At 38.2% G+C, this 25,579-nt stretch overlaps 2 protein-coding genes across 2 annotated transcripts in view; one reads left to right on the top strand and one right to left on the bottom strand.

Annotated features, from left to right (window-relative positions):
* Positions 1-3,642, bottom strand: part of ehd4 (EH-domain containing 4) — a 34,635-nt gene extending 30,993 nt beyond the window's left edge. The window contains exon 1 of the mRNA XM_062034926.1: positions 3,168-3,642. Coding sequence (XP_061890910.1) covers positions 3,168-3,538 — 371 coding nt within the window. The 5' untranslated portion in view covers positions 3,539-3,642. The remainder of the gene's footprint in view (positions 1-3,167) is intronic.
* Positions 3,643-8,337: 4,695 nt separating this feature from the next.
* On the top strand, positions 8,338-24,366 carry g2e3 (G2/M-phase specific E3 ubiquitin protein ligase). The gene is made up of 17 exons (XM_062034823.1): positions 8,338-8,509; positions 10,343-10,473; positions 13,389-13,486; positions 13,563-13,664; positions 13,735-13,859; positions 13,928-14,096; positions 15,743-15,849; positions 16,053-16,169; positions 16,269-16,393; positions 20,500-20,596; positions 20,655-20,828; positions 20,891-21,042; positions 21,108-21,292; positions 21,377-21,549; positions 23,591-23,630; positions 23,697-23,868; positions 23,932-24,366. Exons 2-17 carry the CDS (start codon positions 10,419-10,421, stop codon positions 24,189-24,191), a joined length of 2,151 nt encoding a protein of 716 aa, XP_061890807.1. The 5' UTR covers positions 8,338-8,509; positions 10,343-10,418; the 3' UTR covers positions 24,192-24,366.
* Positions 24,367-25,579: the final 1,213 nt, after the last annotated feature.

The following is a 25,579-nucleotide window of genomic DNA, read 5'->3' as shown; positions in this document are numbered from 1 at the left end:
AGCAGTCGACTCCGCCACGTTTTTTCGTAAAAAACAAACAGTGATACCGTTTTTCAATTTATGATATGTTCTAAAAATGTTTACTGTAAAATTCTGTCGACTACGATACCAGTTTTTTCCGTTAAAAAAAACAGTCATACTGTTTTTCAATTTACGATATATTTTTAAAAAACTGCCATAATTTTTACTGTAACATTCTGTTGACTATGCTTCCATTTTTTTCCAAAGACAACACCAGATACTGTTTTTAAATTCTCGGTAATATGTTCTAAAGATTGCCATAATTTTTACTGTAAAATTCCGGGGACTAAGTTGGCAGTTTTTAATCTGTAAAAAATCTATGTCATTTTTACTCTAAAAAGCAGTCGACTAAGCTACGTATATTCGTAAAAAAAAATAACAAAGTGATACCGTTTTTCAACTTACTATATGTTCTAAAAATGTTGACTGTAAAATTCTGTCGACTACGATACCAGTTTTTTTCGTAAAAAAAAAACAGTCATACTGTTTTTCAATTTGATTGATTGAGACTTTTATTAGTAGGTTGCACAGTTTACGATAATATATTCAAAAAATTGCCATAATTTTTACTGTGACATTCTGTTGACTACGCTACCATTTTTTTCCATAAAAAACACCAGATACTGTTTAATAATATATTCAAAAATTGCCATCATTTTTACTGTACAATTCTGTCGACTAAAAAAACAGTGGTAAGGTTTTACAATTTACTGTAATATTTAGTAAACACACTGCAAATTCTGGTGAGTTGACAGTTTTTGACTGTGAAATCTACAGACGTCTCACAAACAAATCCATCCATCAATCCATTTTCTACCGCTTGTCCCTGGATATATTATTACTCGCTGTTTAAAGGCCTACTGAAAGCCACTACTACCGACCACGCAGTCTGATAGTTTATATATCAATGATGAAATCTTAACATTATAACACATGCCAATACGGCCGGGTTAACTTATAAAGTGACATTTTAAATTTGCCGCTAAACTTCCGGTTCGAAACGCCTCTGAGGATGACGTATGCGCGTGACGTAGCCCGGCGAACACGGGTATGCCTTCCACATTGAAGTCGATACGAAAAAGCTCTGTTTTCATTTCATAATTCCACAGTATTCTGGACATCTGTGTTCGTGAATCTGTTTCAATCATGTTCATTGCATTATGGAGAAGGAAGCCAAGCAAGCAAAGAAGAAAGTTGTCGGTGCGAAATGGACGTATTTTTCGAACGTAGTCAGCCACAACAGTACACAGCCGGCGCTTCTTTGTTTACATTCCCGAAAGATGCAGTCAAGATGGAAGAACTCGGATAACAGAGACTCTAACCAGGAGGACTTTTGATTTGGATACACAGACGCCTGTAGAGAACTGGGACAACACAGACTCTTACCAGGATTACTTTGATTTGGATGACAAAGACGCAGACGTGCTACTGTGAGTATGCAGCTTTGGCTTTTTTTTGCGTATGTACGTAACTTTTTTAAAATATATAAGCTTTATGAACCTTGGGTTAGGTGAACGGTCTTTTGGGCTGAGTGATTGTGTGTGTTGATCATGTGTTTGAATTGTATTGGCGTGTTCTATGGAGCTAGGAGCTAGCAGAGGAGCTAGCATAACACATACCGTACCTACGTGCGCGTCACGTACGTAACTTTTTAAAAATATATAAGCTTTATGAACCTTGGGTTAGGTGAACGGTCTTTTGGGCTGAGTGATTGTGTGTGTTGATCAGGTGTTTGAATTGTATTGGCGTGTTCTATGGAGCTAGGAGCTAGCAGAGGAGCTAGGAGCTAGCATAACAAACACGCAGGTGTTATTATGCAGGATTAATTTGTGGCATATTAAATATAAGCCTGGTTGTGTTGTGGCTAATAGAGTATATATATGTCTTGTGTTTATTTACTGTTGTAGTCATTCCCAGCTGAATATCAGGTACCGTGAGTATGCAGCCTTGGCTGCTAAACATTCGATAACTTGACCGTATGTGCGCGTCACGTACGTAACTTTTTAAAAATATATAAGCTTTATGAACCTTGGGTTAAGGAAACGGTCTTTTGGGCTGAGTGATGGTGTGTGTTGATCAGGTGTTTGAATTGTATTGGCGTGTTCTATGGAGCTAGGAGCTAGCAGAGGAGCTAGGAGCTAGCATAACAAACACGCAGGTGTTTTTATGCAGGATTAATTTGTGGCATATTAAATATAAGCCTGGTTGTGTTGTGGCTAATAGAGTATATATATGTCTTGTGTTTATTTACTGTTGTAGTCATTCCCAGCTGAATATCAGGTCACCCCCGGCTCTCACAGCATCTTCCCTATCTGAATAGCTTCAACTCCCCACTAGTCCTTCACTTGCACTTTACTCATCCACAAATCTTTCATCCTCGCTCAAATTAATGGGGAAATTGTCGCTTTCTCGGTCCGAATCTCTCTCACTTCATGCGGCCATCATTGTAAACAATAGGGAACTTTGCGTATATGTTCAACTGACTACGTCACGCTACTTCCGGTAGGGGCAAGCCTTTTTTTTATCAGATACCAAAAGTTGCAATCTTTATCGTCGTTGTTCTATACTAAATCCTTTCAGCAAAAATATGGCAATATCGCGAAATGATCAAGTATGACACATAGAATAGATCTGCTATCCCCGTTTAAATAAAAAAAATTCATTTCAGTAGGCCTTTAAAGAGGGCAACCATAACAACTTCGACACCGCACCAAACTCCTGTTGGAAAACGGCTGATTTGACAGGTTCACGCCGATCGCGCTGTCCTTGTGCATTTCTACGCCAGAGTGGACGTGGATTGTACGGTATTTACGTTCGCCGTCGCGTTCGGCGTGTACGTAATAAACACGCACGGCGTCACTGTTGCCCTAACGTCCATTTGCTGTGATCTTCCCAGGCAGGAGTTTGCGGAAGTGCATCAAAGCGGGGCGTCGAGGACGGCGACGCGACGGGATTCGAACTCGCGCTTTCCCGAGCACGTCGCGGAGTTTCCCGTCGTTCGAACGGCGCCGAATTGTCCGCCGTGGCCTCGTCCGAAGTCGCCCCGTTCGCTCGACGCTCGAAAGCGCGCGCCGCGCCGACGTGGACGGGGGCGACGTGGAATGCGCGTGTTTCGCCGGGGAGTCCGGCGGCGGCGGCGTACGGACCTGATGAAGGTGGTCTTGCCGGTGGAGTACTGGCCCACCAGCAGCACCATGGGCTTGCTGTGGAAGTCGGCGGGCTCCAGGGCGGGACTGTGGAAGTCGTGGAAGAGGTAGGTCTCCTCCAGGGGGAGCAGCTTCTTGCTGTAGAGGCTCTGCAGACCCTCGGTCACCGTCTGGTACATCTCGCCCTCCTTGTTGCGGCCGCCCTGCTCCTGCTTCACCCAGCTGAACATGACCGACGGGAGGAAGCGGCGCCGCGGGGGAAAAGAGGAAGAAGATGACGGCGGCGGCGGCCTGGCAAACAGCGACTGTGACTGCGGCACCTGAGGGCGGGTAGGCGGGAACGCGCCCCGGAGCGCGCGCGCACACCGCATCCTCTGTCAGCGCTGACCTCACCTGCAGGCCCCGCCCCTCCCCTGCCAACGTTGCCAAAATAAAACGCTTTGTTCTTTTCCGTCGGCGCTCTTATGTCACGTGACAAGAGACGCGTAGAACGCACTCGAATGTCACGTGACAAGAGACGCGTCGAACGTACTCAAAAGTTGCGAACGAAGAAAGTCAGCCGCGATCTGTGGCGCCCCCTGCTGGACAGCACGGGAAATGACAGCTTGCTGGCGATTACGCAACTTCCCCTTTGCTTCAAAACATGGCTGAAACGACATAACTTTATCAACATTTTCAAAATAAAATCACACCATGCAGGAAATGACAGCTTGCTGGCGATTACGCAACTTCCCCTTTGCTTCAAAACATGGCTGAAACGACATAACTTTATCAACATTTTCAAAATAAAATCACACCATACAGGAAATGACAGCTTGCTGGCGATTACGCAACTTCCTCTTTGTTTCAAAACATGGCTGACATTTTCAAAATAAAATCACACCATACAGGAAGTGACAGCTTGCTGGCGATTACGCAACTTCCTCTTTGTTTCAAAACATGGCTGACATTTTCAAAATAAAATCACACCATGCAGGAAATGACAGCTTGCTGGCAATTACGCAACTTCCTCTTTGTTTCAAAACATGGCTGAAACAATATAACTATCAACAATTTCAAAATAAAATCACATCATACATGAAATGACAGCTTGCTGGCGATTACGCAAATTCCTCTTTGTTTCAAAACATGGCTGATAACTATCAACATTTTCAAAATAAAATCACACCATGCAGGAAATGACAGCTTGCTGGCGATTACGCAACTTCCCCTTTGCTTCAAAACATGGCTGAAACGACATAACTTTATCAACATTTTCAAAATAAAATCACACCATACAGGAAATGACAGCTTGCTGGCGATTACGCAACTTCCTCTTTGTTTCAAAACATGGCTGATAACTATCAACATTTTCAAAATAAAATCACACCATGCAGGAAATGACAGCTTGCTGGCGATTACGCAACTTCCCCTTTGTTTCAAAACATGGCTGAAACGACATAACTGTATCAACATTTTCAAAATAAAATCACACCATACAGGAAATGACAGCTTGCTGGCGATTACGCAACTTCCTCTTTGTTTCAAAACATGGCTGACATTTTCAAAATAAAATCACACCATACAGGAAATGACAGCTTGCTGGCGATTACGCAACTTCCCCTTTGCTTCAAAACATTGCTGAAACAAAATAACTATCAAAATTTTCAAAACAAAATCACACCATACAGGAAATGACAGCTTGCTGGCGATTACGCAACTTCCTCTTTGTTTCAAAACATGACTGACATTTTCAAAATAAAATCACACCATACAGGAAATTACAGCTTGCTGGCGATTACGCAACTTCCTCTTTGTTTCAACACATGGCTGAAACGAAATAACTATCAACATTTTCAAAATAAAACCACACAATACAGGAAATGACAGCTTGCTGGCGATTACGCAACTTCCTCTTTGTTTCAAAACAAGGCTGAAACGAAATAACTATCAACATTTTCAAAGTAAAATCACACCATACAGGAAATGACAGCTTGCTGGCGATTACGCAACTTCCGTTTTGTTTCAAAACATGGCTGACATTTTCAAAATAAAATCACACCATACAGGAAATGACAGCTTGCTGGCGATTACGCAACTTCCTCTTTGTTTCAACACATGGCTGAAACGAAATAACTATCAACATTTTCAAAATAAAACCACACCATACAGGAAATGACAGCTTGCTGGCGATTACGCAACTTCCTCTTTGTTTCAAAATTAAACGAAATAACTTTATCAACATTTTCAAAATAAAATCACACCATACAGGAAATACTTTATCAACATTTTCAAAATAAAATCACACCATACAGGAAAAGACAGCTTGCTGGCGATTACGCAACTTCCTCTTTGTTTCAAAACATGGCTGAAACGAAATAACTATCAACATTTTCAAAATAAAATCACACCATACAGGAAATACTTTTATCAACATTTTCAAAATAAAATCACACCATACAGGAAATGACAGCTTGCTGGCGATTATGCAACTTCCTCTTTGCTTCAAACCATGGCTGAAACGAAATAACTTTATCAACATTTTCAAAATAAAATCAGGAAATACTTTATCAACATTTTCAAAATAAAATCACACCACACAGGAAAAGACAGCTAGCTGGCGATTACGCAACTTCCTTTTCAAAACATGGCTGAAACAATATAACTATCAACATTTTCAAAATAAAATCACACCATACAGGAAATGACAGTTTGCTGGCGATTACGCAACTTCCTCTTTGTTTCAAAACATGGCTGAAACTAAATAACTATCAACATTTTCAAAATAAAATCACACCATACAGGAAATACTTTATCAACATTTTCAAAATAAAAGCACACCATACAGGAAGTGACAGCTTGCTGGCGATTACGCAACTTCCTCTTTGTTTCAAAACATGGCTGAAACGATATAACTGTATCAACATTTTCAAAATAAAATCACACCATACAGTAAATGACAGCTTGCTGGCGATTACGCAACTTCCCCTTTGCTTCAAAACAAGGCTGAAACGAAATAACTTTATCAACATTTTCAAAATAAAATCACACCATACAGGAGATGACAGCTTGCTGGCGATTACGCAACTTCCTCTTTGTTTCAAAACATGGCTGAAACAATATAACTATCAACATTTTCAAAATAAAATCACACCATACAGGAAATGACAGCTTGCTGGCGATTACGTAACTTCCTCTTTGTTTCAAAACATGGCTGACATTTTCAAAATAAAATCACACCATACAGAAAATGACAGCTTGCTGGCGATTACGCAACTTCCTCTTTGTTTCAACCCATGGCTGAAACAAAATAACTTTACAACATTTTCAAAATAAAACCACACCATACAGGAAATGACAGCTTGCTCACAATTACGCAACTTCCTCTTTGTGTCAAAACATGGCTGAAACGAAATAACTTCATCAACATTTTCAAAATAAAACCACACCATACAGGAAATGACAGCTTGCTGGCGATTACGCAACTTCCTCTTTGTTTCAAAACATGGCTGAAACAAAATAACTTTACAACATTTTCAAAATAAAACCACACCATACAGGAAATGACAGCTTGCTCACAATTACGCAACTTCCTCTTTGTGTCAAAACATGGCTGAAACGAAATAACTTTATCAACATTTTCAAAATAAAACCACACCATACAGGAAATGACAGCTTGCTGGCGATTACGCAACTTCCTCTTTGTTTCAAAACATGACTGAAACAAAATAACTTTATCAACATTTTCAAAATAAAACCACACCATACAGGAAAAGACAGCTTGCTGGCAATTACGCAACTTCCTCTTTGTTTCAAAACATGGCTGAAACGATCTAACTGTATCAACATTTTCAAAATAAAATCACACCATACAGGAAATTACAGCTTGCTGGCGATTACGCAACTTCCTCTTTGTTTCAACACATGGCTGAAACGAAATAACTATCAACATTTTCAAAATAAAATCACATCATACAGGAAATGACAGCTTGCTCGCAATTACGCAACTTCCTCTTTGTGTCAAAACATGGCTAGAAACAAAATAACTTTACAACATTTTCAAAATAAAACCACACCATACAGGAAATGACAGCTTGCTCGCAATTACGCAACTTCCTCTTTGTGTCAAAACATGGCTGAAACGAAATAACTATCAACATTTTCAAAAAAAAACCACACCATACAGGAAATGACAGCTTGCTGGTGATTATGCAACTTCCTCTTTGTTTCAAAACATGGCTGAAACGAAGTAACTGTCAGCATTTTCAAAATAAAATCACACCATACAGGAAATGACAGCTTGCTCTCAATTACGCAACTTCCTCTTTGTTTCAAAACATGGCTGAAACGAAGTAACTATCAGCATTTTCAAAATAAAATCACACCATACATGAAATGACGACTTGCTCGCAATTACGCAACTTCCTCTTTGTTTCAAAACATGGTTGAAACAAAACAAAAAAACAACAACAACAAAAAAAAAAACAAAAAAAAAAATATATATATATATATATATATATATATATATATATATATATATATATATATATATATATATATATATATATACATATGTATATATATATATATATATATATATATATATATATATATATATATATAAAAGTAACGTCATATGTATGTGTCATATTTCTCATACGTATATATTTTATGTTGACTTTATTAACAAAAATAAATTATATGTATCTCATTTTGAAATATTCAAATACAATAATATTATACCTATTTCTATGTTAAATCTAACAAATAATACCATATACATGTATGTATATATGTGTACATATAAGTTTTTGTTCATTAGATTTAACATATAATTATATATATATAATTGTTCAACCTAAATAACATATATTTTATATAACTAAAACTATATTACAATTTCAAAAATGATATACATATATTTGCATATATATGTATTTATATAAGATTAATTAGGTTTAGCATAAAACATATGTATAGTATTATTTAATCTCTATAGTTTAAAATAAAATACATATAAACATTTATACATAACATTTATTTTTGTCAATACATTTGAACAAAAAACAAATTAAAAATTACGTTAAAACATATACAATAATATAATTATAATACATATATATACCAAAATAATGTCAAAGAATAGACTTATATTTTCAAAAGAAGTGCGCAACACGGCTGCAGTCGGCAGGGGGCGCCAGCGATTGGGAAAGAAACGCAAGGAAGAAGCGGAAGCGGAAATGACGCAATGTTTCTGTGGAGAGGGAAATTCAAAAGTGGTCGACGTTAGTAAACAAAACAATCCTTTTCAAAAAGGTCCACAAAATGCCTGCAAAGTGACAACTTAAATCCCGAATGTCAAAGTAGGTTGTTTTTTTTCACACTATTTTAACGGTAACATTGGTCAGAAACGTTGTTCTTGTGTCTTATCTTATGTTAGCTAGCATGGACACCGTGCGTCCGTTAGCTTCCCTTTTTACTCACAAATGTCACTTTTTCACTCTTCTATTCGTCCTTTAGCGAATATATATTCTTATTTCATCCTGTTTTTCCCAAGTACAACAAAAAAGAACATATTATTATTGATATACATGACACTAAATTAAATGATTATTATTGCATATATATCCATCCATCCATTTTTTTTTACCGTTTGTCCCTTTTGGGGTCGCGGGGGGTGCTGGAGCCTATCTCAGCTGCATTCGTGTATATATCAATTTTTTTAGTGATTATTTTTCAATTATTACATATTAATATATGTTTATTTATATTTTATTATTGAGTATTTCTATTTGTATGTGTATTTTATTAACTATATATCCATCAATCCATCCATTTTCTCCCGCTTGTCCCTTTTGGGGTCACGGGGAGTGCTGGAGCCTATCTCAGCTGCATTCGTGTATATATCAATTTTTTTAGTGATTATTTTTCAATTATTACATATTAATATATGTTTGTTTATATTTTATTATTGAGTATTTATATTTGTATGTGTATTTTATTAACTATATATCCATCAATCCATCCATTTTCTACCGCTTGTCCCTTTTGGGGTGGCGGGGGGTGCTGGAGCCTATCTCAGCTGCATTCGTATATATATTTATAATTTTTTTTAGTGATTATTTTCCAATAATTACATATGTTTGTTGACTATTTATATTTTATTATTGAGTATTTATATTTGTATGTGTATTTTATTGACTATATATATATTCTTTAAATATTTATATGGTGGTTGTTTTGCAGATACAATTTTTATATTAAGTCGGGGTGTAACGGTGCACAAAAATTTCGGTTTGGCACGTACCTCGGTTTAGAGGTCACGGTTCGGTTCATTTTCGGTACAGTAAGAAAACAACAAAATATACATTTTTGGGGTTTTTTATTTACCAAATTTGCAAAATCTTCCACCGAAAATATTTTTCTTAGTGGAATATTTGATGTGAAGTAATGGGAACCTTGGATAGGTAAATAATTCATAATAACATTGATTTTGATTCAATATTATGTTTTGAGCAATGACAGTTTGAAAGAAAAAAAAAACAGCTTTTGTTTTAATAGTCAACATTGCAACTTTTTCTAAAGTACATTTAACCTTTAAGCTTTTTTTATTTCACTTTTGTTATGTTTTTGTTTATTTTAATAGTATTTTTAGAATGTGCCGTGGGCCTTTAAATGGCCTCCGGGGCACACTTTTGTCACCCCTGCTATAGATAATACAAAATTAAATGTGATAAATATATGGTTAAAAAGCAGAGTCTGGCGACGCATGCGCGTTTATCATAACTCTCTCTCTCTCTCTCTCTCTGCCCCTCACTCACCAATGCTGCTGTTGTTTTGTTTTTAACCCCTTCTTAACCCTGAACGTACATAGAAAATACACGCAACCCTAACTCAAAATGCCGGACATTTGAGGCATTTAAGAAACTCCGCCCTGAAAAGAGGACGTATGGTCAGTGTATCCTAGCCTGTTAGCTGCTAGCATGACGTGTGTTGTGCCTCGGTGTGCATTGTTGACACAAAACGCGCGTTACGCTACTTAATATGTCCGTGTGGAAACTCGTTCGGTACACCGCCGAACCGAACCGGAACCCCCGTACCGAAACGATTCAATACAAATACACGTACCGTTACACCCCTAATATTAAGATGTTTTCTTAATATTTATGTTTTCTTATACGATTTCTATAACGCAGGACACCCGGCATCTGGTCTGATTTTTTGGGACCGAGGTGACCTTCGACACCGGAGGCTGCACATTCTTCGACCGGCATGAAGAGAGTCCGACACCCGCAGGGAGAGACCGGCGGCAAAATGGAGGATGAGTGTGAGTGATGAACATAACTATAACCAGATGAGGTGTGAATGCTCCAAGGCTGAAGTTGAAGTGAAATGCTGACAGAATGTAGGAAGGGTTTGAATGTTGTAGAGTTTGAATTTCCAAGAAAACCGGAATTTGGTTTGGAACTCGGGAAAGTGTTAGTTTGAATGTCCAGGATTAGTTGAATGTGTTGATGTTGCAATGGTTTGAGTAGGTTGGAAAATGTGGGATTTGTGCAAGTTGGGAAAATGTCCCATTCATTCCAATGGTGGAACTTCCTGGAAATCTGGGGGGAAATGATCAGGAGCAGGAATGTCCTGAATGAGCTGAATTGGTCGGTGTTGGAATTGTTTAAATGGGTCAAGAAATGTTGAAGTGGTAACAGTTTTTTAATTAAAAAATAGTATTACGGAATTTCGGGAAAACCGGGAAATTTTTCAAGTCCTTGAACCAACTTGTTTTTTTTGTCCTGACTAAGAGGAATGTTTTGACGGTGGAACGGTTGAAGTCGGTCGGAAAATGTGGGAGGAGTAGTCGCCAGAAAAAAGGGTGAAAAAAATGGGAATTCCTGGAATTTTTTGAACTTGGAAAAATGATAGTTTGAATTTCCAGGATGGTGGAATGGTTTGAATAGGTTGAAAAATGTGGAATTGTTTTTTTTTTATTTAATAGAACAAAATAGTTTTTAGTTGTATTTATAAAAAAATATTTTTTTTTAAGACTGGCAGGTTTTTTTTGTATTAAAATTAGAGATGTCCGATAATATCGGTCTGCCGATATCATCGGCCGATAAATGCGTTAAAATGTAATATCGTAAATTATCGGTATCGTTTTTTTTATTATCAGTATCGTTTTTTTTTTAGTTTTTTTTTTGTTTTTTTTAATTAAATCCACATAAAAAACACAAGATACACTTACAAAACTCCCTCCCCCATTTACACTCATTCACACAAAAGTGTTGTTTCTTTCTGTTATTAATATTCTGGTTCCTACATTATATATCAATATATATCAATACAGTCTGCAAGGGATACAGTCCGTAAGCACACATGATTGTGCGTGCTGCTGGTCCACTAATAGTACTAACCTTTAACAGTTAATTTGACAAATTTTCATTAATTACTAGTTTCTATGTAACTGTTTTTATATTGTTTTACTTTCTTTTTTATTCAAGAAAATGTTTTTAATTTATTTATCTTATTTAATTTGATTCATTTTTTTTTTTAAAGTACCTTATCTTCACCATACCTGGTTGTCCAAATTAGGCATAATAATGTGTTAATTCCACGACTGTATATATCGGTTGATATCGGTATCGGTAATTAAAGAGTTGGACAATATCGGCATATCGGATATCGGCAAAAAGCCATTATCGGACATCCCTACTTTTAATACAATTTCATTTTAATAAAAACAAACAAAACCTGGCGGTCATAAAAACACATTTTGGAATAAATATATAAAAGTAAAGAATTTTTTTTTTTTCGATCGCAAAAATTATATATAAATAACCGAATAAATAAAATTATATATATATTTTTAATTACATTAATTTCCATTAAAAAAAATAATTGTTTATTTATTTTATATATTTTTTGAAAAAATTTAAAAAAGAATTTATGGAACATCATTAGTAATTTTTCCTGATTAAGATTAATTTTAGAATTTTGATGACATGTTTTAAATAGGTTAAAATCCAATCTGCACTTTGTTAGAATATATAACAAATTGGACCAAGCTATATTTCTAACAAAGACAAATCATTATTTCTTCTAGATTTTCCAGAACAAAAATTTTGAAAGAAATTCAAAAGACTTTGAAATAAGATTTAAATTTAAATTCTACAGATTTTCTAGATTTGCCAGAATAATTTTTTTGAATTTTAATCATAATAACTTTGAAGAAATATTTCACAAATATTCTTCGTCGAAAAAACAGAAGCTAAAATGAAGAATTAAATTAAAATTGATGTATTATTCTTTACAATAAAAAAAATAAATGTACTTGAACATTGATTTAAATTGTCAGGAAAGAAGAGGAAGGAATTTAAAAGGTAAAAATGTATATGTGTTTAAAAATCCTAAAATCATTTTTAAAATTGTATTTTTTTCTCTAAAATTGTCTTTCTGAAAGTTATAAGAAGCAAAGTAAAAAAAATAATGAATTTATTTAAACAAGTGAAGACCAAGTCTTTAAAATATTTTCTTGGATTTTCAAATTCTATTTGAGTTTTGTCTCTCTTAGAATTAAAAATGTCGGGCACAGCGAGACCAGCTTGCTAGTAAATAAATAAAATGTAAAAAATAGAGGCAGCTCACTGGTAAGTGCTGCTCTTTGAGCTATTTTTAGAACAGGCCAGCGGGCTACTCATCTGGTCCTTACGGGCACCGCGGGCACCACGCTGGTGACCCCTGTTCTAAATTATCTAAAAAATATTTTCATTTTATTCATCGATTAAAAAATATATAAAATAAATATACAATTTTTTAAAAATGGAAATTAATCCAATTAAAAATATATATATAATTTTATTTATTCGGTTATTTATATATAATTTTTGCAATCGAAAAAAAAAAAAATTCTTTACTTTTATATATTTATTCCAAAATGTGTTTTTATGACCGCCAGGTTTTGTGTGTTTTTATTCAAATGAAATTGTATTAAAAGTCCGTTTTTGTTTATGTAGTTATTTATTTAATAATTGAAAAATATGTTTTTAATTGTATGTGTTTAAAAGTCTTGCAGTTTTTTTATTAAAAAATGTAATCAAAACATTTGTTATTTCAGTTATTCGCCTTTTTTTGTGTGATTTGTCATTGAATTGAACAAACAAAGTATGTATTTGATTGTTTATTAGAGACTGGCAGGTCAAAGTAGTATCATAATAATAATAATAATGATGATGAATTGTTCTTGTGCAGCTTGTGTCCTGTGCAGGAGCTCAGAAGACGACCCCGCCTTGTTTGGGGACAAGATGCGTGTGCAGGAGCACAACCTGTCTGTGCACTACTTCTGTCTGGTCAGTGTGTGTGTGTGTGTGTGTGTGTGTGTGTGTGTTCACGTCAACACCGTGACCTCTGACCCTCCCCTTGCAGCTGACGTCCTGCGGCGTGTACCAGCGCGGCAAGGAGGACGAGGGTGTGTTGGGCTTCCTGGTGGACGACATCAAGAGCGAGAGTCGGCGCTCGGCCCGCCTGGTGAGTGTCGCCCGTGACCTTTGACCTGCCGGCCAGGCGGCGCTGACGTGTGTGTGTGTGTGTGTGTCAGACGTGCTGCGTGTGCAAGAAGAAAGGAGCGTGTGTGGGCTGCAACGTAACAAGCTGCAGGAAGATGGTGCACTTCCCGTGTGGACGCCAACACAAGTTCATCTCTCAGTTCACAGGACATTTCCCGTACGTACGCACCTCTGCTCCGACCTTTGACCCACTTCTAACCCCAGTGTGCGTGTGTCACGGTTCAGGTCTTACTGTCCCGACCACAGTCCCTCTCAGTCTGTATGCGTGACCTCCGACCTGAGTCTGGTGCGGTCGTGTTCAGTGTGTCTGGACTCCCTGGACCCGGTCCTGTCCTACCACGTCCTCAAGTGTCCATCTTGTCACGGCAGCTGGTTCCACAGGGACTGTGTGCAGGTAACATCACTTTACCACGGCCTCAACGTATTATTAATAATATTATGAAACGATGATAAATATTGATATGATATCATTAAGTAACTTGTTATTAGTGATATAGTATATTATGAGATGGTTAATATCGCTCATCCTTACCCTCATTGTGTATTTAGGGAAAATACTTACAATAAATAACCTTTTCTATTTGCTTTTGTCTTCTATTTACCTTATTTGGTCTTTGATTGACCTTCAATAAACTTATTTTACCTTTTTACTTTTATGTACTTTCTTTTACCTTTTATTTACTACTTTCATTTCTATTTGTCTTCGTTTACCTTCTATTAACCTTCTTTTACCTTTTGTTGATCTTTTTTACCTTTTATTTACAATATTTTACCTTTTGTTGATCTTTTTACCTATTATTTACAATATTTTACCTTTTGTTGATCTTTTTTACCTTTTATTTACAATGTTTTACCTTTTGTTGATCTTTTTTACCTTCTGTTTACAATCTTTTACCTTTTGTTGATCTTTTTTAACCTTGTAGTTACTTCTTGTTTAAATTGTTTACCTTCTATTTAACTTATTTGGTCTTTGACCTTCAATAAACTTATTTTACCTTTTTACTTGTATTTACTTTCTTTTACCTTTTATTTACTACTTTAATTTCTATTTGTCTTCTTTTACCTTCTATTAACCTTATTTTACCTTTTGTTGATCTTTTTTACCTTCTAGTTACAATATTTTACCTTTTGTTGATCTTTTTTACCTTCTAGTTACAATCTTTTACCTTTTTTTGATCTTTTTTACCTTCTATTTACAATATTTTACCTTTTGTTGATCTTTTTTACCTTCTAGTTACAATCTTTTACCTTTTGTTGATCTTTTTTACCTTCTAGTTACAATCTTTTACCTTTTGTTGATCTTTTTTACCTTCTATTTACAATCTTTTACCTTTAGTTTAATCTTTTTTACCTTCTATTTACAATCTTTTACCTTTTGTTGATCTTTTTTACCTTCTAGTTAAAAATCTTTTACCTTTTGTTGATCTTTTTTACCTTCTATTTACAATCTTTTACCTTTAGTTTAATCTTTTTTACCTTCTATTTACAATATTTTACCTTTAGTTGATCTTTTTTACCTTCTAGTTACAATCTTTCACCTTTTGTTGATCTTTTTTAACCTTGTAGTTACTTTTTAATTTACATTCTTTGACCTTTATTTGACCTTCTTTTTACTTGTATTTACTTTATTTTACCTTTTATTTACTACTTTTCATTTCAATTAATCTTTTACTTTCTTTTGACCTTTTTTTTTTACATTGTGTTGATATTTTTTACCTTCTATTTACCTTATTTGATATTTGATTTACCTTCAATAAACTCATTTGACCTTCTTTTTACTTTTTATTTACTTTGTTTTGCCTTTTATCTATTTATTTTTTACATTTTGTTGATCTTTTTTAACCTTCGATTAATTGGAGCAAGAAAATATAAATCTCATCCAATTATTAGATTTGTAGCCCTAATGTGTGTGTGTGTGTGCGTACGTGTGTGTGTGTGTGTGTGTGTGTGTGTGTGTGTGTGTGTGTGTGTGTGTGTGTGTGTGTGTGTGTGTGTGTGTGTGTGTGTGTGTGTGTGTGTGTGTGTGTGTGTGTGTGTCAGCGCCAAGCGCACAGTGCGGGCGTGTTCTTCTTCAGGTGCACACTGTGTAACAACAAGGAGGAGTACCAGGAGGAGATGAAGCGTATGGGAATATACATGCCAGAGAGGTACACACATTACACTACACACATACACACATTACACTACACACACACACACTACAAACATTACACTACACACATGTGACACACACACACACTGCGCACATAGAACCCGGTCTGTGTGCACATAGAACCCGGTCTGTGTGCAAATAGAACCCGGTCTGTGTGCAGACAAATAGATGTGTTTGAGGGGGCGTGTGCTTGTGCAGAGATGCATCATGGGAGTTGGAGGCCCACGCCTACTCTGAGCTGCTGGAGGTCTACACCAACTGCGACGCCCACTTCTGCCTCAACGACTGTGGACGCGCGCACTCCGCCCAGGGCGGGTAAGACACGGTCCGCGTTCGCGCGCCGACTCGCGCCCTCTGGCCGACGCCCGCTCAGTTACGCCCGTTTCTCGTCGCCGCGGCGACGGCGTCTTCCAGGTGGTTCCAGGTGATCCGCTGCCGGCTGTGTGGATCCAGAGGAACTCACAGGAAGTGTTCCGGTCTCAGCGTGGACACCCAAGACTGGGCCTGTCCTGACTGTGCCAAGGCCACTGATGGCAGAGGTGACCCACCCACTCACACATTCATTCATCCAGACACTCATCCATTCATCCACCCACTCATCCATCCATTCACCCACTTATCCATCCACCCATTTATCCACTCATCCATCCATCCACTCACCCACCCATTCATCTACCCATCTATTCACCCACTTATTCACTTACCCATCCACCCACGTATCTGTTATCCACTCATCCATCCATTCACCCACTCATCCATCCATGTATTCATCCATCCACTCACCCACCCATTCATCTACCAATGTGTTCACCCACTTATTCACTTACCCATCCACCCATGTATCTGTTATCCACTCATCCATCCATTCACCCACTCATCCATCTATGTATTCATCCATCCACTCTCTCCGATCCATTCATCTACCCATCTATTCACCCACTTATTCACTTACCCATCCACCCATGTATCTGTTATCCACTCATCCATCCATTCGCCCACTCATCCATCCAGCCATTTATTCATCCATCCACTCTCCCATCCATTTATCCACACCCAGTCACCCATCCACACATCCGTTCATTCATCCATCCACTCCCTCATCCATCCACCCATTTATCCACTCACTCACCCACCCAGCCATTCATCTATCATCCTCTCATCCATCATCCTTCCATTCATTTAGCCATGTATTTATCTATTCACACACTTATCCAGCCATCCATACATACATTCATCCATCCACTCACTCACCCATGTATCTATCATTCTCTCATTCATCCAGCCATTCATTCATCAATCCACTCACCCATTCATCCATCCACTCACTCACCCATCCACCCATTCATCTATCATCCACTCATCCATCATTCACCCACTCATCCATCCATTCACCCACTTATCCATCCACCCATTTATCCACTCATTCATCCATTCACACACTCATCCAGCCATTTATTCATCCATCCACTCACCCATCCATTCATCTACCCATCTATTCACCCACTTATTCACTTACCCATCCACCCACGTATCTATTATCCACTCATCCATCCATTCACCCACTCATCCATCCAGCCATTTATTCATCCAGCCACTCTCCCATCAATTTACCCACACCCAGTCACCCATCCACACATCCATTCATTTATCCATCCACTCACTCACCCATCCACCCATGTATCCACTCACTCACCCATGTATCTATCATTCACCCATTCATCCATCCACTCACTCACCCATCCACCCATTTATCTATCATCCACTCATCCATCGTTCACCCACTCATTGATCCATTCACCCACTTATCCATCCACTCATCCACCCATTTATCCACTCATTCATCCATTCACACACTCATCCACCCATTTATTCATCCATCCACTCACCCATCCATTCATCTACCCATCTATTCACCCACTTATTCACTTACCCATCCACCCACGTATCTATTATCCACTCATCCATCCATTCACCCACTCATCCATCCAGCCATTTATTCATCCAGCCACTCTCCCATCAATTTATCCACACCCAGTCACCCATCCACACATCCATTCATTTATCCATCCACTCACTCATCCATCCACCCATGTATCCACTCACTCACCCATGTATTTATCATTCACCCATTCATCCATCCACTCACCCACTTATCCATCCACCCATTTATCCACTCATCCATCCATTCACACACTCATCCAGCCATTTATTCATCCATCCATTCATCTACCCATCTATTCACCCACTTATTCACTTACCCATCCACCCACGTATCTATTATCCACTCATCCATCCATTCACCCACTCGTCCATCCAGCCATTTATTCATCCATCCACTCTCCCATCAATTTATCCACACCCAGTCACCCATCCACACATCCATTCATTTATCCATCCACTCACTCATCCATCCACCCATGTATCCACTCACTCACCCATGTATCTATCATTCACCCATTCATCCATCCACTCACCCACTTATCCATCCACTCATTTATCCACTCATCCATCCATTCACACACTCATCCAGCCATTTATTCATCCATCCATTCATCTACCCATCTATTCACCCACTTATTCACTTACCCATCCACCCACGTAGCTATTATCCACTCATCCATCCATTCACCCACTCATCCATCCAGCCATTTATTCATCCATCCACTCTCCCATCAATTTATCCAAACCCAGTCACCCATCCACACATCCATTCATTTATCCATCCACTCACTCACCCATCCACCCATGTATCCACTCACTCACCCATGTATCTATCATTCACCCATTCATCCATCCACTCACTCACCCATCCACCCATTTATCTATCATCCACTCATCCATCATTCACCCACTCATCCATCCATTCACCCACTTATCCATCCACCCATTTATCCACTCATCCATCCATTCACACACTCATCCAGCCATTTATTCATTTATTCATCCATCCACTCCCCCATCCATTCATCTACCCATCTATTCACCCACTTATTCACTTACCCATCCACCCACGTATCTATTATCCACTCATCCATCCATTCGCCCACTCATCCATCCAGCCATTTATTCATCCAGCCACTCTCCCATCAATTTACCCACACCCAGTCACCCATCCACACATCCATTCATTTATCCATCCACTAACTCATCCATCCACCCATGTATCCACTCACTCACCCATGTATCTATCATTCACCCATTCATCCATCCACTCACTCACCCATCCACCCATTTATCTATCATCCACTCGTCCATCATTCACCCACTCATCCATCCATTCACCCACTTATCCATCCACTCATCCACCCATTTATCCACTCATCCATCCATTCACACACTCATCCACCCATTTATTCATCCATCCACTCACCCATCCATTCATCTACCCATCTATTCACCCACTTATTCACTTACCCATCCACCCACGTATCTATTATCCACTCATCCATCCATTCACCCACTCATCCATACAGCCATTTATTCATCCATCCACTCTCCCATCAATTTATCCACACCCAGTCACCCATCCACACATCCATTCATTTATCCATCCACTCACTCATCCATCCACCCATGTATCCACTCACTCACCCATGTATTTATCATTCACCCATTCATCCATCCACTCACCCACTTATCCATCCACCAATTTATCCACTCATCCATCCATTCACACACTCATCCAGCCATTTATTCATCCATCCATTCATCTACCCATCTATTCACTTACCCATCCACCCACGTATCTATTATCCACTCATCCATCCATTCACCCACTCGTCCATCCAGCCATTTATTCATCCATCCACTCTCCCATCAATTCATCCACACCCAGTCACCCATCCACACATCCATTCATTTATCCATCCACTCACTCATCCATCCACCCATGTATCCACTCACTCACCCATGTATCTATCATTCACCCATTCATCCATCCACTCACTCACCCATCCACCCATTTATCTATCATCCACTCATCCATCATTCACCCACTCATCCAGTCATTCATCCATCCACTCACTCGCCCATTTATTTATCATTCACTCATCCATCCAATTACCCATCCACCATCCATCCACTCACTCACCCATGTATCTGTCATCCACTCATCCATCCATTCACACATCCATCCATCCATGCTGATTGATGTATGAGTTTATTAATGAATAATTAACAGTTTGCTGGTAGATGAAAGTGATCGATTGATGATTGGTTGATGATTGATTAGTAGGTGAATGTATGATGGATTAATAATGACTGATTGATGGATGATCGATTGATAATTGATTATAGGATTTAATGGCGGTGGATGGATTTATTGGTGATTGATTGATGGTCAGATGGATGTATTTATTATTGGTTGACAGTGGATTGATTGATAGTTAATTATTGATAAGTGATGGGTTGCTTGAAAATATATAGATGTATTGATTGATAATTGGTTGATGGTGGATAAATCTGTTCGTGATTTATTGATGATCGATTGTTGGATGGAGTTATTGATGATTGATGATTGGTTAATGGACGGAATTTTTTTGATGATTGATTAATATTTATTGTGAGAAAGTTGGATGGCTAAATCGATTGATGATTGGTCAATTGACGATAGATGGATTGATTGATGATTTGGCATCCAACACAGCGTCCCTGGCTGCGTCTCCTCAGGTGTCGACGAGGAGGCTGAGCCGGCTGCCCCAGAGTCCCCTGAGCTCCTCCCCCCCAAGCCTCAGCTGCAAAAGGTAAACAAGGGGCTGGTTGCATGTGGGCGTGGCCTCACTGTCTTGCGGCGTCTCCCAGGCCGTCGCTACCTGCGGCGTCAGGATCACCCGAGGAGCTCCTGCGGGCGTTAGTCCCTCCCCACCAGCTGCGGGCCCAGGTGCGGGTGGAGGTGAGCAAGGAGCAGGCGCTGGCGGCCGCCGTGAAGCTAATCAGGGGGCCAGACTTCGACCCCGCGCGGCGTCTGTCCGTCAGGTGCGTTCACGTGGGAGGGGCCTCCTGACCTTCCGCTGTCAACAGTCGCCATCTTCGTGCAGGTTCCGAGACCACCAGCGGGCGTTTCGCAGCAGCCCTTGGAGCGGCGACACGGCCAGGAAGTACTTCTTCAAGGTCCTGGTGCAGCAGATTCAGGACTCTCCGCTGTTCGAGGGTCCGGATGGATGTAAAAACCTGGCGCTGGACTCCCAGGGTAAGGACCGAGACCGCAAGTGGACCCGCGGTCCCACGCCTGACTCTTTGCGGTGTCGTGCGCAGCTCTCCGTGACGACCAGTACTTCGACGCCGGCTGCCTGCTGGCCCTCGCCATGGTCTACGGCGCGCCGCACGTGGGCTTCTTCTCGCCGGCGCTCTACCAGTGCCTGTTCAACTACCCGCCCAATCGCCCGCTCAGCATCGCTCACATGACGCCCGACACGCACCTGAGCCGCCAAGTTCTCAGGGTGAGTACCGCACACACACACACACACACACGCACGTGCGGCGGGCGGGTTTGCCTCAGCGCCACGTCCATCGGCCGCCTTCAGATGGCGCAGGCGGAGTCTGTGGAGCAGCTGAGGGACGCCATGGCCGCCAGCAAGGACTTCCTGGAGGTGGCGGGCTGCAACCGACCAATCGGGAGCCTCCAGGAACAAGGCGCCCTGGTGGAGGACCTGGTGAGCTTCCTGCTGATCGCCAGGATGCAGCTGCCCCTGCAGAGGTGAGCGCCGCTTTGCATTGTGGGAAGACACACATTGACCGATGGATTTATTGATGGACTTATTGATTGATAATTGGTTGATTGGTGGATTAAGTGATTGATATGGATGGATTTAATGGGAGACTTTCTGCTGCGCCGCTCCCAGTCTGTGGAACGCTCTCCCTGACCACCTGAGGGCACCACAGACTGTGGATGCTTTTAAAAAAGGCTTTTTTTAGATATATGCGTGCTAGTTATAGTTTTTATTTTTATTATCTTTTCATTTATTTTTTTAATACACTGTAGCACTTTGAGGTTGTTTGATTATTGGAAAGTGCTTTTTACAAATAAAATCTATTATTATTATTATTTATTGATAACAGATTGTTGGATTGATTGCTGAAAAGCGATTTAATGATGGGTTTATTAATAATTTGATTGATGATAGATGGACTTATTGATTGATAATTGGTTGATTGGTGGATTAAGTGATTGATATGGATGGATTTAATGGGAGACTTTCTGCTGCGCCGCTCCCAGTTTGTGGAACGCTCTCCCTGACCACCTGAGGGCACCACAGACTGTGGATGCTTTTAAAAAAGGCTTATAAACCCTTCTTTTTAAAAAAGGCTTTTTTTAGATATATGCGTGCTACTTCTAGTTTTTATTTTTATTATCTTTTCATTTATATTTTTAATACACTGTAGCACTTTGAGGTTGTTTGATCAATGGAAAGTGCTTTTTACAAATAAAATCTATTATTATTATTATTATTTATTGATAACAGATTGTTGGATTGATTGCTAAAAAGCGATTTAATGATGGGTTTATTAATAATTTGATTGATGATGGATGGACTTATTGATTGATAATTGGTTGATTGGTGGATTAATTGATTGATACGGATGGATTTATTAATAACAGATTGTTGGATTGATTGCTGAAAAGCGATTTAATGATGGATTTATTAATAATTTGATTGATGATAGATGGACTTATTGATTGATAATTGGTTGATTGGTGGATTAATTGATTGATATGGATGGATTTATTAATAACAGATTGTTGGATTGATTGCTAAAAAGCGATTTAATGATGGGTTTATTAATAATTTGATTGATGATAGATGGACTTATTGATGATTGATTAATGGACAAGTGGATTTATTGATTTATAATTGGTTACGGGTTGATTAGTTGGTGGATATATTGATGACTGAATGATAGATTTTTAGTTTATTGTTGGTTGATTGATAATTGATTAATGGATTTATTGATAATGGAGGGATTTATTGATGAGGGATTAATGGATTGATTGCATATGGGTTATTGACGACTGGTAGATTGATTAATGGATGGATTTATTGATAACTGATTGATTGATTGATGATGAATGGGTTTATTGATGACCGATTGATTAATGATTTATTGATGGTTGGATTTATTGATTGATAATTGGTTGACGGTGGATTAATTAATAGTTGATTAATGGATGGATTTATTGATAACCTATTGTTGGATTGATTGGGGATGATGGATTGTTGGACGGGTGGATTTATTGATTGATAATTGGTTGACGGTGGATTGATAGTTATTTAATAGATGGATGTATTTACAGTATAAGATCGTTGAATTGATTGTTGATGTACAATTTATTGATAATTGATTAATAGATTCATTGATGACGGATTGATGGACGGGTGGATTTATTGATTGATAATTGGTTGACGGTGGATGAATTGATAGTTAATTAATAGATGGATTTATTTATAACATTGTTAGATTGGTTAGTGATGGACGATTTATTGATGATTGATTAATGGATGGGTGGATTTATTGATTGATAATTGGTTGACGGTGGATTGATAGTTATTTAATAGATGATTTATTCACAGTATAAGATCTTTGAATTGATTGGTGATGGACAATTTATTGATGATTGATTGATAATTGATTAATAGATTGATTGATTCATTGGTGATGCATTGATGGACGGGTGGATTTATTGATTGATAATTGGTTGAGGGTGGATTGATTGATTGATGGATGGCGTCCTCCCGCAGGTTCCGACAAGGCCTGCAGACCCTGGGCGTCTTTGAGCAGGTGAGCAGCTGGTGGGCGTGGTCGTCCGTCAGGTGGCGCTAGCAAAGGTGTGTCTTGCTCTTGCAGGTGCAGCTCTTTCCCGCCGCCTTCTGCTCCGTCTTCTGCCAGGCGGAGCTCCAGCTGTCGGCGCAGACGCTGGCCGGGCTCTTCGCCCCCGACTTCTCGCCGCAGGAGGAGCGCGTGGGCCGAGAGACGTCCGCCGTGGGCTACTGGAGACACTTCCTGTTTGAGTGCGAAGGTGAGGTTTAGCTCCTCCTCCTTCTTGAAAGTGTCCTTGACCGCCGGCCCGCGTCCCCCTCAGCCGGACGCAGCTCCGTCTCCCTGCAGGACCTCCTGCGCTTCAGCACAAAGAGCGAGAGGCTGCCGGCCACCGGCCTCCTCCCTCCGCCCTCCATCTCCTTCCTGCACCCTCCAGGCTCCGCCCCCGGCGAGGAGGAGAGTCTCTTCCCGCAGAGCAAGCCTGACCAGAACGTCCTCCTCCTGCCCGCCACCTCCTCCTACCAGGCCTTCAAGAAGTGCATGGAGCAGGCGGTCAGCCACCAGGTGCACCTCCTGCCGTAGAGGCGGGGCCAGGAGGCGGGGCTTGTCTGTCAGCAGCATTATCACAGCTACGTCATTCTTTCTTCTTCTTCATGCATATGTTGTGTGTTATTATGATGTCATGTTTCATTCCTTGGACTTTCCCTTCAGGCATTAGCAATAAATGTCACGTCTTCTCCTTGTTGGACTCCGTCAAATTGTTCCACTGCAGAACAAAAACGCCACAAAAAATAACAAGTTCACAATACATAAAGAGAAAAATATGTTGTATCTATTAAATCTATTTATTTAATTTTTTATTTTGAATAATCATTTGTTTGGTTCATAATCATTGATTATTGTATATATTATTAATCAAATATTTATGATATTTTATGTATTTATTTGATTTATAATATATAGATACAAATATTCGACATAAGATTGTTGAAATATATTAATGATAAATATATGTAATTTACTATTTTAAATAATTAGATTATTAATCAAATATATTGATTTTCAATTATGTAGTTCATTTATAATATATAAATACAAATATCAGACATAATGTTAAAATATATAATTGTATAAATTATTAAATATATTTAATTTACTATTTTAAATATTTCAGTTTATAATATGTTAATCAAATATATTATTTGATTTAATTTACAATATATGAGTTAAATATGTGATTTTATAATATAAGATTGTATACATATAGTATTAATCAAATATTTAATGTATTATTTTTAACGATTTATTTGATTTATAATACATGGATACAAATATTAGACATAATATTGTTCAAATATATTATTGTATATATTAATGATTAAACATATATGTAATGTATTATTTTAAATAATGATTAAATTTATAATACATTATGGTACATATTAATCAAATCTATTATTTTTCAATGATATATTTCAATAATAACGTATAAATACAAGCATCAGACATAATATTGTTAAAATATATGATTTTATAAATTATTAAATATATTTAATTTACTATTATTAATATTTCAGTTTATAATACGTTAATCAAATATATATATTTGTATTTACAATATATGAGTTAAATATTTTATAATATAAGATTGTATACTTATATTATTAATCAAATATTTATTTTCAATTATTTGACTCATAATATAGAAATACAAATATCAGACATAATATTGTACAACTATATTATTGTATGTATTAATGATTAAATATATGTAATGTATTATTTTAAATAATAATTCGATCTATAATATATTATGTAATACATTATGGTACATATTATTAATCAAATCTATTATAGGTATCAGACATAAAATTGTTAAAATATATGATTGTATAAACTATTATTAGATATATTTAATTTATTATTTTTAATATTTCAGTTTATATAATGTTAATCAAATATATATTTTT

This window comes from Entelurus aequoreus, linkage group LG23 (assembly GCF_033978785.1).
Source record: "Entelurus aequoreus isolate RoL-2023_Sb linkage group LG23, RoL_Eaeq_v1.1, whole genome shotgun sequence".
Taxonomy (NCBI): domain Eukaryota; kingdom Metazoa; phylum Chordata; class Actinopteri; order Syngnathiformes; family Syngnathidae; genus Entelurus; species Entelurus aequoreus.
Note: the sequence above shows the minus strand (reverse complement) of the source record. Positions and strands in the feature narration are given on the sequence as shown.